We start from the raw sequence: 14,490 nt of genomic DNA on the forward strand, positions 1-14,490 counted from the left end.
GTGCGATCTCGTTGTTTCCGAAGAGTTTTCTTATTTTTTAGCATGGTGAACGAGGTGCACTGTTCTTCCTTATGCTCTGGAGACGAGCAAATTGTGTCTATTGGAGTGGACATACTTTTCTCCACACAGAGGGGACCGTCAGAATAATTATTTGTCTCCATCAACCGGAGACTGTCATTCTAGATGGTGGACTGTTGTCTTGATGCTGAGAGGTCTTTTCCAGTGTAATAGCTAATCTTCCAATCCTTGTTGTTTCTCCCTCAGGCCGTGTGGTGTCAAATTCTGCAGAGCCTCAACGAGATCAGTCGGAGCACAATGTCAGTAAAAAACTATCCAAGGAACAAAGCGTTTGACATGTCCAATACCTAGAGGGGCAGAAGAGACCCTGATCATAAAACCTTCTTGAGAAAAACAATTTGCAACGTCCAGATGGCAGGAGTATGCATAACATGTGTATCTGCAGCCAACAAATGCTACGAATAGCAACGTTTTAAAAGTGAAAAAAAACATAACCATTATATAAAGGTCCTTGGATAAAGGTGTGAATGTCACTGTGAGGAAATTTCTGTGAAACAATTTTAATGTTTGTACTTATCAATCAGTATCATTCGGTGAGTGCAAGCTAAAGGCTCATCTTGATCAAGTTCAAGGCCACTCCAAGTAGTATATGCTTCTTTCATGGCTTTACTTGATTTTAAACAAAATTTGATTGCACCATGTCAAACTCTGGCATCTCCATCACATTTTATTAAGTAATGGACTGCCTGTGCAATCAGATAATTACTGAGACCCAAGCAGAGGGGAAAACATCAGTTTGACGTAAACAGATCTAATAATAATTAAATAGAAGGTGTGCACATCACAAATGAGTAAATTGGCGGAAAGAAAATGAACAGAAATATCTGACAAGGTGTGTGTGTCACCATGACATGCTCAATTATCAGTGTTTGTTGAAAAAAGAGTATTAAGACCGGTTTAGTTTCAATTGCCCTTGTTGCAAAAGCATTGTTTGGTAGAATATGGAGGTCAGTTTCATATTCAGTTGCCCTTGTTTTAAGGAAAGCTGTGCTTGCTGGTAGAATCAGGAAACAAAAATGCTGTAAAGCAACTAGTCTTCAGTGAAGTGCGGGTCAACATCCTGTAATCTGGTGCTTGTTACCAACGCGGTGTCACAAGAGCCAGCAGGTAAAAGGAATGGAGGTTCACACCTGAATAATGCAGACCACAGGCCAAGGGGCAAACAAGACCGGGGCTTTATGACTTCTAAACTGTTTCCTCCAAGGGTCACTTCTGCGTCACTTCAGTAAGCAGGATCACGGGAGGGCGACCAATCACGTTCGCTTGGCACAACCAACATTGGGTTGGTCTCGTGGACCCATAGGATACAACACTTAGCCTGGAAACACACACAGACTCCAGTCAACATTTGTGGGTGCATTGTTTCTTGGTGCTTTTTGCCTTAAAAGTATAACATTTCATATCTTTAGTTCAGCTGATCTATTTGTACAAATGTTTGTGTTTTATTAAATATATTTTTCTGAATTTTTCTAAATTGGTTTCAGAAAGTTATTGTGTTGCGTGAGTAATTTCAATGTGGTTCGCTTCCGGTGTGACTCAGCACACATTTCTCTGTGGAACTACAAGCTGCATGTGTCATTGCTACCAGGTGTTGTGCACACATCCACATTTTACTCTGCTATGACCTAACCGGATTGCATTTATCAAGTTGGTGAGGCATCCCCTCTCCCAATTTAATGACAACTTTTTTTTAATGAAAAGCAGGAAGGCGACATACATTAGTGGGGGGGACCAGGGGCCATATGATTCGGTAATTTAAGGAATCGGTAAATTACCGAATCCTTAAATCCTATTTAGGGAGCACTAAGCGAGTGCATTTTTTATTTAAGGATTCGTTATTTACCACCAACTACAAGTTGGTGGTAAATATCGAATACCTTTAAAAAAGCAATACTGTGCTTTTTTAAAAGTGCCATGTGGCAGACATACATGCCCTTAGGGCATGTATGTGCGCCACACATGCATGAGTCAGGGGTGCAACAGGGTGTCAATGTGACACCCTGACACCCTTGAATGTGCTCCTCCTATTACCGATTCGGTATTTAGGAATCGGTAAATAGAAATTACCTACATATGGCCCCAAATGTGCAGAGGGACACCTGCGCAGTTAAGGGTTTTAAAGTTTTTAAAGTAGTCTTCATGTTCTTTTACAGCCTGTACGCATAATGTTACTTACCCAGTAAGCATCTGTTCTTGGCATGTAGAGCTGTAGATTCACATGCTTTGCATACTCCTGCCATCCAGTATTGGGTACGGATGTTTGCAAGTTGTTTTTCTTCGAAGAAGTCTTTCCAGTCACAAGGTAAGGTGACACCTCCTTTCGGTGATAGTGCGCATGGGCATAGACTCCATTGTTAGATTATTTTCCAGCAGAGGGTGAGAATGGAGTTAGTAAGTGTAGAATAGAGATGTCCATCCATATGAATGTAAATTGAGAATAAAACAGCTACAGGAGACCGGGGAGTCAGGTGGGCGCATGTGAATCTACAGTTCTACATGCCAAAAACAGTTGCTTACTGGGTAAGTAACATTATCCGTTCAGGGCATGTGAGCTGTAAATCACATGCTTTGCATAGACTATATAGCAGTATGCTCCCAAAGTGGTGGCTAACCTGTAGTGGTTATAGTTGTTTGAAACAGTGTTTTTAGTACTGCGTGGCCTACATTTGCTTGTCTCGCCGACACATCTACACAATAGTGTTTGGTGAATGTGTAGACCATGTTGCTGCCTTACAGATGTCGGCTAGGGGAATATTCCCCAAGAAGGCCATAGTAGCCCCTATTTTGTGAGTGGAATGCGCTCTAGGAGGCATTATTAAAGTTATTTTCGCTTTGGCATAACATGTTTGGATACATTTTACAATCCATCTTGCAATACCCAACTTAGATATGGGATTGCTTTTGTTTGGTGGAGAAAAAGCAACAAATAGCTGCTTTTACCCCCGAAATTCTTTGGTTCTTTCTACGTAATATGGTATAGCTCTTCTAACATCAAGTGTGTGTAGAGTGCTCTCTGCTACAGAATCACGTTGAGGAAAGAACACACGTAACTCAACTAATTGATTGATATTAAAGGCAGAACCTACATTAGGGAGAAGTTTCGGATTGGTTCAAAAAACCATAATATCTTTGTGAAGTTGAAAGAAAGGTTCTTGTATAGTCAAAGCTGAAGTTCACCAACTCTCCTTAGTGAGGTTATTGCTATGAGGAAAGCAACCTTCAATGAGAGGAATTGTAACTGACATTTGTGCATTGGTTCAAAATGTGGAACCAATAGCCTTGTGAGGACTAGGTTTAAATTCCACTCTGGCGCAGAGGGAACTCTTGGTGGTATCACGCTTTTTAATCCTTCCAAGAAGGCTTTAATCACTGGTACTCTGAAAAGGTGTCCTCTATTTTGCAAGTATTCAGCTACTGCTGCTATGTGTAAACAAATGGATGTGTAAGCCAATCCAGATTGCTGTACATGCAACAGATCACAAATCACGTTCTGTTCATAAACCTCAAGTGGATTGTTATTATTGTTGTTACAATAGATAACAAACCGTTTCCATTTTGCAGTATAACATACTCTAGTAGTAGGCTTACTAGCCTCTTTGAGAATATTCAGACAGTCTGGTGGTAGTTGTAAATAACCAAACTATGACTTCAGGAGCACATTCGCTAGGTTGAGTTCTTTGGGATTTGTTCAGACCTTAGAACAGTTGTATTATGTATAAGTGTTATGGCGCCACTAAGAAGAATCACACAGCAAATCTCACTAATTCAAATGTCTATGACGGTGCTGTAGGGTGTGGAGAACCATCAACCTCCACAGAAAAAAGCCTCAGCTTACATGAAATAGAATTCACTTCCCAGCACACGTATAATATAGATAAGGTTTCCCAGTTTAGCTATGATACACAGTTTACTATGTAAAATGAAACCCAAATATGATCCTTTCTTTTCTTCTTTAGTGTTTATTCATGTAGGCCTTCACAACAGCTTCCAACCGCCAACATGTGTTTCGTCGCGCAAAGGGCTGGTGTCCCGCGACTTCCTCAAGGGTAATTCTTCTGTGTAAAATCCTTTAATCTGTGGTGATACTTCCGGATCACAGAGGTTTTCTGTGAAGACTGCATCACTCGCAAACTATCCTATTATTCTCTCAAGACTTCTCAGTATAGTCAGTATTCCCAATGCTTCTTATCTCGCCTCAATAAATCCAATACGACGCCGCCAAACATGTACCGAGTGCGGCAACATTCCACACTCTATACATGTTAGTAGTATGCTTGTATTCACCTCTCTAGTTGCAGTGTCGGCTGCGTCTAGAGCGCATCTAATGGAAGTGCTGGAAATGATTTACCTTCTTGAATTAGATACGGAACTTTGGCCTTATGCTCATCTGAGAGAAACTGTAGTAATTGCTCTATTTTCTCCCTTTGGACCCTATTGTATCTTGCTAGGAGACCTTGGGTGTATGCCAACGAGTAGCTGCTTGCACAGCTATAAGTTTGCCAGAAGCATCAATCCGTTTTGACTATTTATCTGGGGGAGGAGCATTCGAGCATTAGATACTACTAAAGAGTCAAGTGATAACTGACCTTTAATGAAACTAGGGTCTGTTGGGGAAGGTCTGCATTTTTTATCTACTCTAGGAGGGAGGATTCTAGCACGTACAGGATCTTTAAAAAGGTCGTCTGTGTGCCTCAACAGCCTGCAGCATAGGCAGTGTCTGACTGGACTTATGTGTTCCTAGAGTCTCAAAGAGAAATTCCTCCTGTAAGGATTCTTTATGGAGCTCCCCCCATGGTACTGTGTAGCTCTACCAGGGAGTTCCTGATATGACAGATTGTCATCAGTTGGAGATGGTCTGGCAGGGAAAAGATCTGGGTCTGTATCCTGTGGAGGATCAACTGTGTAATCCGTCCAAGGATCTACTGGTAACTGTGTGTCATCATCATCAGTATCATCTGCATCAAGGTGAGGTAGAGGAGACTGATGAGGTGGGATGTGTAAAGGACCAAACTGAGATGGAGAGGGAGGAGGAGGACATGGTAGTGTGTGGAAAGGACTGGTACCCACATTTTTCCTCATCAATAATATCTTATAATAGCTGTCGTCATCAGGAAGCTTGTGCTTGGATGGTGATTTAGCGTGAATATTCCCAGTGCCAGGATTTATATAGTGTTTCTTCTGTTTCGGATTCGATTTGGTGGTGGCACATCCATGTTTGGAGCTGGTTGCGTTACGGACAGCTCTTTAGTTTGTCACTAAAGCTTTCGGAGCTGAGATGTCCTTTCGCCCCTGAAAATTTCGGCTCCGAGGAATGTTTCTTTGGTGTCGAAGGTTTCGGCTCAGAGATGATTTTGTGCTTAGAGCCCAACGGCTTTGGCTCAGAAGTGGGTTTTGACTGGCTCGGCACCTTGTCAGAATGTTTTGGTGCCAAGCCAGAAGGCGGATAGTCATAAACCTCTTCTTGGTGCTGACTAGGGGCAGAGGTGGAGCCAAAGCCTTAACTTTTTTAGGGACAGTGGGTGGGGGGGGGGGGTCTTCTGTACTATCGTACCCTTGTCCCTGTAGCACATCATCTAGGACAATATGCAACACTGATTCGGAGTCAGATGCCGCTAAAGCCTGATCTTCTTTGGCCGCTGAGACCTCTCCTTGCTCGGAGTCTTCACCAAAGTGAAACAGTGTGTCATATGACTGCTGCCGCGGCATCTCTCGACGTCGAGCTCAACGAGCACAGAGAGCCGAGGAACGGCTCCGAAGCGCAGCGCAGCAATATACGTCCGAATCCGATGGCGGAAAAAAGCAATCTAAGAATGGAGTGCATGCCCATGGGCACTATCACCAAAAGGAGGCGTCAACTTACCTTGCGACTGGAAAGACTTCTTCGAAGAATAAAAACTTGAAAACATCCAGAACCAACACTAGATGGCAGGAGTATGCAAAGCAAGTGATCTACAGCGCACATGCCTTGAACATATAAATTCCTACGAGTTATGGTGGAGAGGGTGCACAAGAGAATGAGTATATTGTAAAGCATATTGTGTGAATCCCCGATGAAAGGATATATAAACCATTCGCAGTGGAAGACCCTAAAAGTGGAAGATTTTATTGCTGAGTGCAGTTTTCAGTCTTCACCAGACCAGCATCGGGTCCAACTACACTGAGCTTGTGAAGGAATCAAACAAATGAGTAGCTACACATTAAAACGTAACACCACCATGGATTTGTGGGCCTAGGAAACAACATACATAAAATGAGTCATTCTTTATATGCTTTATTTCCAGTGAAACCATTTTTACTACTGCTGTCATCACAGAACATCTTCACATTTGATGCAAATATGAAAGATCAGTTACAAAGTCACTTAGTGGCACTGTCTTTGACAAACACGTTTCAGTTATGGTAAGGATTAGTAGCTCTAACTGCACTGCAGTTGCAAGAACTTGAACACATATGGTGCCACGGTAAATTATAAAGGAAACTTTACTAATAACAAGCTCTAGATGCATGACAGATTACAGCAACAAAATCTATTGCAGAAAACCAGTGCAGAATTTAGTTCACTTTCACTTTAAAAAGTTCAGCTTTGAAAAGCTGAACTTTGTTTAGAAATGTTTGTGATATCATCTTTCTAAGCTGTTATATACTACATATATATAGAGCATTTTATATACATATATTTGTATATGTATGTATGCATAAAGTTGCTGCAATTTAGCTTTTAATCAGGATACACATTATATTACATTTTGAATCCAGTAAACCACTATTTCGATTCATCGTGTTCCTGCAGCACTGTGGATTGAAGGAGGACTCTCATGATCGGAGAGGAAGGAAGTGGCAGCAGCAGCTTCAGGAACCACAGGTGTGAGCACATGTCGACAGACGGGGCATGTTCCGGACTTCAACAAATAAAAAAAAAACAGCAGTAAATACAAGTCAAAAGGATTTCCTCGAAAGTTTCGAATTAATATCCGCAAATGCATGTTACAAAACAGTTAAAATGTTTAAAGCAACAGCTTTACTACACTAAAAATGTGTTTATAATACCCCATAAGATTCTTAGACCATGAATAAAAGAATGACAGATTACTATTTTGACAAGCAGGTCTTATGTTGGCTACTGTGTAAGAGAAACATTTCTCCCGCTGACAACTGGAACCATAGGAAGTATGGATACGTTGGAAATCAACAATGGTCTGATACTCTACATGCAAGAAGCTAAAAATGAGAACTGATTGTTTAAGGAGCCAGCACCTTTCAATTTGCCAGCATGCATTTTACTGTCAGATACCTCACAGGCTTAGGGCCTGATTTCAAGTGTGGTGGTCTTCTGACTGCCGCACTCGCGGTGGCGCAGCAGTGGCGGTCCCCAGCTGCTGGATTACAGCTTTCAAAGTTGTACCGGTGGTGGATCGCAACCTGCGCCAGGGAACCACTATTCCCTTGCACTGGCATGGCGGAGGCCCAATGTAACATGCTGAGCAGGACTGGCGCAGTCCAGCTGAGAATATCATGAGCCCCCATCCACCTCCAGCCATTTCATGGCAGCCTCCCCACCTTGAAAAGGCTGGCGGTGGAGGAACAAAGGGATCCTACAGCGCTCCCTTGACCCCTACCCCGCAAGGGGGAGAATAGTCCTCACCACCCATGCCATGTGGGCGCATTTTTACTGTTCCCATTGCGGTGCCAGTTTTTCTGGCATGCCATGGTAACAGCAAAAGGACCAACCGCCTGCACGAGAAAAACTCGTAATCAGGCAGGCAGTCTTTGCACGGCTTTGGCGGTGCTGTGTTGGCGGACAGCAGGCACAGTACTGCCAAAGTCGTAATTAGGTACTTAGGGCCAGATGCATGAAAGGGTTTCGCCCATTCTGTGTCTATGGGAAAATGTGTTCATGAATATGGCCCTTAGTTCTTATTGAGAAGTGTAAATAAATGTAGCATGAACTGTAGATGTTCCTGCCATTAAAAAGGGAGACTCAAATTACAAGTACGCAATAAACAGTTCCTTCCGTACCACAGGTTCTTCAGTGATGGTCGTAGATGTACATTAGACTAGCAACATAATTTCCTATAGACAATCAATATTTCTTAACCGATAAGAAAACAGAAAAAAAAACCTTTAACCAAAAAGATTCCCCCAAGGACAGCCTCACCAGGTACTGTGTCCGCTCTAGAGACTGAATCTAGTTGGAGTCTAGGCAGTGGTACTTGGTAAAAGGATAACTATACTTCCATGTTTCTGCTCTCATATGACTAACTGGAATATTTCTCAACAAAGCATTGGTCGCAGCTTTCCCTCATGTGGAATGTGCTGTAGATTTACCAGGTGGAGGCTTTTTCAACAGCTTAGCAAACAATGAAAAACATTTAACTATCCATCTGCAGATGGATTTCTTAGACGTAGGTAAAGCAGAATGAAATTGCAAAGTTGTGGAATTTTCATTTTTAATTTTTTTATTGTGTAGGTAGTCTTTTAGGACTCTTCTCAACTCAGAGGAATGAAAGGATCTCTGTAAAGAAACAAACTGATTTATATAGAAATCAAACTACCTTCAATAAGAGAGAGAGAGGTCTTCTCATAACAGCTATCAGAATGAAATACTATAGAAGGATTCACTTCTGATGAACCTTGAAGCATGCTTCCTCTGTTGGTCGATGTAACAGATACTACAAAAGCCATCTTCCATGAGAGAGGTGACAATGCCGCTTTAATATACAGACTCAAAAGGAGAAACTATTTATTTAGGTAAAACCACAGAGTGCTTCCTTGGAGAAGGCTACAATTGAGGAGGGCAAGTGTAATCTTTAATTCTTGCAAAATAAACGTTGGTAGTAGGTGTGATTGTTCATGGTGAAGATTCAATGATTATGCCTTTCTGGCAGGAGACTGAGTCACAATAATGTAGAGGACAGTATAAATAGAATGTTTTCCACTTAAAGTCATGAGAAGATTTTGTGGAGGGTCGTTTTTTTGACTCTCTAAAGTATCCATATAAACTTGAGCTAGTTTAACGTGCTTAAGGATGTCACATTTGGGTTGGTACAGTTGGTATTGCATTCTGGATACCCAAAGTCGGTTTGCATGAATACATGAAGAAAATCTGAAAACCACAATTGTATTGGCCACTTACAGACAATTACAACCATCTTGGAGTATCACAGTTCCAGTGAAACTTTAGGAGTCAAAGAGACTGGTGAAAAAGCATACAGAAAATTCCCTCACAAATCCCTAAAAAGGGCATTGTCCAGTGAGTCAGGTTCTCATGCTAAAGTCTAGGTTTGTAGACAGGTTGCAAACAAGTTTAATGTTAGGTTATGTTAGGAAAGTTTTGTGAAGTATTCTTGCACAAAATTCTCTAGGTATTTACCAAAAATGTACACCAAAACGGAAGATTTATAAAGGTGAGGTGGGATGTAATTCGATGGAGACTCAAAAGGAGAGTGTTCAACAAGGACTGTGCCACGACTGAAAGGAGCATCTTTCAGTTCTGGATTTTCAGTGTCTGTGGATACTTACATGCACAGATTTGGAAGAACAAAGAATCCTCTGAGGGCACTATGGAATAAGCCTTTTTGAGATGTAGAGTACAATAGAATCGGCACCTGTATGGCGAACTATACAAATAGTTTTAAATGAAATACTGGATTTGATAGGTAACCAGAGCAGCTTGCGAATGAGGGGTAAAGCAGAAGGAAAGCAAGTGGCATCAAGAACAAAGGGAGCAGGACAATTTTGGACCAACTGAAGACAGGAAAGCAGCAAGGATTTAATATCCAAATAAACTTATTAGCAGTAATCAAGGCATGAGCCAAAGAGGAATGCAGCAATGGATCAATGACTGTCATAAGAGAGGAACAGCGTAATCAATCTGATTTAGCGGAGATAGGTGCAAGAGTAGAAAACCATTGAGTCATGGGGATCAATCTAAAAAGTGAAAACACGTTTCATTCCAAGACTTTTGACCAACGATAAAAGTAAGGGTGAAAAGGCAAAGCTGGAAGGCCTAAGAGAAGGGTTCCACTGGTTGGGATTCCCCACAGTGAGAAAGGTCTCTGATTTATCAAGTTATTCTGTTTCAACCAATGTCGTCACATCCATTCTGCAATGTGTGAAAAGCAGTGCAGAAGTGAGGAATCATCAGTGGAATGGCAAGCCAATCCAGATATCCTATTCTGGTGGGGAGGACTGTTTGGGGATGGGGGAATCGTGGTAGCTAATGAGAACTGGCCAAGGGACACAGTTTGGGAGCAACTGATTAATAAAGTTAAGCACAAGTAGAGAGAGTCTCTCTGGAGCTCGAGGAGGACCAGATCATTGTTGACAATCTCAAAAGCTGCTGATAGATATAAAAGTAACAGGAGGCTGAAACTGTCAATGTCTACTTCAGGAAAACCTCAACCTGGGAAAAAAATCCTCTTGCCATATTGGTGTTGAGAATCCATGTGTGGCTTTCTATGAAGAATATTTTGAGAAAATCTGCTTTTAAGGAAGAATCCTTTCCAAATTGAGCTTCTAGAGCGAGTCTTGGTTCGGATGCCACCCTGTCTTTTGAGATAGTGAACTGTGATTGGGTTGTCGATCTAGAATTGTGTTGCCTTGAATAGTAATAGCTGTCCCAGTATCGGAATTATATTTTTAATGTCTTCTCTTCAAAGACCTAAAGAGAACTGACCCTTGAATAGCAGGTTCATTATCTTTAGATGAACGTCAGATTTGAGTGTTCAGGTGCAGGTATGAAACCCTTTAAATGGAGACGGTGTGAGAGAACTCTGTAGAATCAATAATAATGTGGGGTCCCAGTTTTCCGTTTTTTTAATTGAAAAATGAAGAAAATTGGGCTTCTTTTGAGTGCTTTTCCATAATGCCTTTCATTAATTCAAAGCCAACAGCTGAGCAGACAGATGGCATGGGAAGTTAAAAGGCAGGATGAAGTTTCATTAAATAATGACATATGCCCACCTTCGTTTGCAGCACAATGCCAAATATTTCCCTGTGGGTGTATTGTTATGTTATATTTGGCTGATTAATTTGCTAAAACACGATAGGTGTCAAAGTATTTGTACATATTTATTAGCTAAATAAAATTGAATATATACCATATTACAACTTTATCTATTCAGAGAAAACAAAATAAATATGGATAAATACAAGCGGAAATGTTAAAAAAAAAAAAAAAAATACCATAAAACTGGGAGCCCTAATTATAATGCTTATGACTTTGGTAGATAGTAACAAACCTTTGGGTACATCTTCCAAGAAATCTTGCTTGCGTTCTGTTGGGAGGTCAGATGCAAAACTTTGCAGTGTTCGGTGAAATGGAGCCTCTACAAAGGGGTTAGGTGATTTTTGCAGTTTGACTGAGAACCCTAAAGATGTAAAGAGGTTTGCAACTGTCTGGCATTGGTCCGCAACTAATTGTGGCAAGCATGCCTTCAGTAGCCAGTTGTCGAGGTAACCTGGGCCAGAGAGACTTTTTTGCATCTGTCCTTGAGCAGAAAGGTGTTACGAGGACTAATATCTAGGATGTGATGGGAGGTTCGTTCTTCAGCACAAGGAAAGAGGAAATAGCACCCAGTCCCTTCTTCTAGGCTGGCATTCTCTCATAGGTTCCTTTGGCCAAAAGAGCCTTTTTGGCAATAAATGTACATATGGTCCTCTGAGAAGGGGCATGTTCGGTGGGTGTTAAAAGGAATTTCAGGGTGCAGGACCTATTTGTTGGAAGTCATTTGTTGCCACTCTGCAGAAAGTGGATGACCCTGCCTCCTACTGGCTGGCTTGCACTTGTAAGGGCACACTAACGGGGCTTGGAGGTTGTGGCAGAAAGGGAGGAGGGTTGCGATCAACACCGCCCTTGGTGGCTAGGTCAATTAATGTTGGGCTTATGGCCCCAACATTGAAAGTGCTGGGAGACTTATTGTGCGGGTGGTGGAGCCTGACATTGCCAATACGCCAAGTCCCTGGCATATCCTCAAAAGGTCATAACTGTTTGGGCGGGGTCTGCCAGATTGGAGCCGCAAGGCACCAAGGAGAGTGCTGTGGCCTGGCTCTCCATAAACCACCCTAGGGCCAAATGCGCCTCCTCACCTAACCGGTAGGAGCAGTCAAAAGGCATTTCAATCAAGGTTGCTTCTCAAGAAACCAGAGGACCTTATCCATGCATAGTATCAAAGCACTACACTGGTTCCCATAGCCTGGACCAGACAGTTTGTCGTATTCAGGAGAAAAAGGATGACAAATTTGGCTACATTCCTGCCATTTTTAATGTTGTGGGCTAAAAAAGCCTGTAAATGTTCAGTGACCACAGGCAAGATCTCGTCCACCAAGTCGCACAGCGCATGGGTATAGCGACCTAGCAAACAATTCGAGTTGACTGGCCTCACAGCGAGGCTGGCTGAGAAGAACATATGCTTTCTGAATATGTCCACTCATTTTGCCTCTGTGTCAGGGGGTGCACTTGAAAAGGCATTAGGGTTGACTTTACTGGTTTACAGACTTTCAAGTGTTGGGTGGTATGTTAGAAGTCTATATCTCCTGGAGCAGGCAACAGCTGTCTGTGACCCGTCAGCTGACTGGGGGGACCAGAACATGACACAGACTCTGGCAGGTTCCAAGTCAAAAAGTTGGTGTAGTGTCTGTATGCAACTAGGTGGCAATGGAATAATGGCCGAGTTAGATTGGCTCAGCAGAGGCTGTGAAACAATAAAGATCTGGAAGTGCCCTCAGTCGAAACAGCGCAGACTTAAAATTAGACACCAAGATGGGCTGTAGGCCTTCACCCAGCACGGATGTTAGTGTCGAGAAAACAGAGCCTATTTTATCACCGGTCCCAACGCCGGCATAGAATCCAAAGCAGGTTCAAGGGGCCAAAATGGCATTTAAGATTAACCCGCCAGCTGTAACCCAACTGGGAGTCCCTGCGGATCCTTGGTTTTAAAGGTGTGCCAGAGGGAGCCGGAAGTGTACCAATTATGAGCAGCGGGGTCTCTTGAAAGGCCATGACCTGCTGGGATGTTACCGATGCAGCCGTGAACTCGGGGCATGTAGGTGTCAGAGATGGAGTCGGCTCCTTGGTGAAATGAGAGCAAGGCCTGGATACGCATTGAAGCCTTGCGCCTTCTCTGATAAATGAGAATAGCTGGAAAGGGCAGATTCTTGGTTGGATTTCTTATGTTTCTTCTCTGACTTCCCTTAAGGCTTTTACCACAAGGAAAATCTGTCTCAGGAATGGCTCCTTGCCTTTGACCAGGAGCAGGACAGGAGCAAAGCCTTCTGGTGTTTTCCCTTAGGGTTCATCTGGCTGCAGTTATCGTATCCTTGGAGCTGTGTGGAGAACCTAAGCACCAGAGGTACATCTTGTGAAGATTTGTCACAGGTACCTGTTTGTGACAGTTCCTACAATGTTTGAATCATGTTGTTTAGGATGTGTGTGTGTAGGGGGGGTGGTAACATCCCATGCATACTTGAAAATGTTTAGGAGAAAAACCCCTTCACAAACCGAGAAAGAGGGAGCATTGCTCAGGATCAGAGTCTGTAGGCACAGAAAGAAAAGAACTGAAGTAAGCATGCAAGGGTGATGCTTATATGCCACTCCATCTGTCAATTCTGGAATGGGAATAGCATAGTCTCATTGTACCGCACCAGTTACCATTGTGCAGGAGCACAGATTTTGAGTTTTTCAGATCCCGTCTGGCACCTGAGGCAAATTCACAAGGTGAAGAATTTGCAGTTATAAATATCCATCAGATAGTAAAAATTAGAAACAATTGCCTGCATAGGCTATGAATGTTGTAACTGTATTTGAAAAACACCGGATTTGACCTCAAATACATGCACATTCAATCATTTGCAGCTGATGTTTTCCAAATGCACGCCTGCTCGCGAGAATATGCTCAGTGTAGGACTATAAACAAAGATCCTATGAGGCAGAAGAAGGGCATGCATCAAGGGGATTCACAACAACAGTCTCAATGTGACATATGTGATTCATCAATACTGATTACATAGTAGATTTATTTGAAAAGTTTTATAAAGCGCGAACATGAACCATGTGGGTATCATAGTGCTGTACAAAGTGGCGAAAGCATGAGTACAACACCAAAATGGAGCAAATTAGGTAACTTAACAACCACAAGGTTAAAGGATGGATCACTTAAGGTCAAAGGAGGGCACGGGGAGTCAGCCAATCTAGTGGGACCTGTAAAGTTTCTGCAGAGCAGTAGATCAAAAGGAAACGTGAGAAGAAACATAATATAATTTGAACAGACGGTATAGAAGAGTAACAAAACAGGAGAAATAAGTAGATTGAGATGGTATCAGGGTTAATGCTGTTGATGGTCATTCAGGATTAGCCATTTGAAATGTTTTTTGAAAGAGGCAGTAGATGGGTTGGATCTGATCTCGGTAGGGAGA

At 42.4% G+C, this 14,490-nt stretch overlaps 1 protein-coding gene across 2 annotated transcripts in view; it reads right to left on the bottom strand.

The window, feature by feature from the left end:
• Positions 1 to 6,333: 6,333 nt before the first annotated feature.
• PJA2 (praja ring finger ubiquitin ligase 2) overlaps positions 6,334 to 14,490 on the bottom strand; it is a 206,792-nt gene continuing 198,635 nt past the window's right edge. For both annotated transcript variants that reach the window (XM_078675490.1, XM_078675491.1), the window contains exon 9: positions 6,334 to 6,977. In XM_078675490.1, coding sequence (XP_078531616.1) covers positions 6,852 to 6,977 — 126 coding nt within the window. In that variant the 3' untranslated portion in view covers positions 6,334 to 6,851. The remainder of the gene's footprint in view (positions 6,978 to 14,490) is intronic.

This window comes from Lissotriton helveticus, chromosome 2_1, assembly GCF_964261635.1.
Source record: "Lissotriton helveticus chromosome 2_1, aLisHel1.1, whole genome shotgun sequence".
NCBI classification, from domain to species: domain Eukaryota; kingdom Metazoa; phylum Chordata; class Amphibia; order Caudata; family Salamandridae; genus Lissotriton; species Lissotriton helveticus.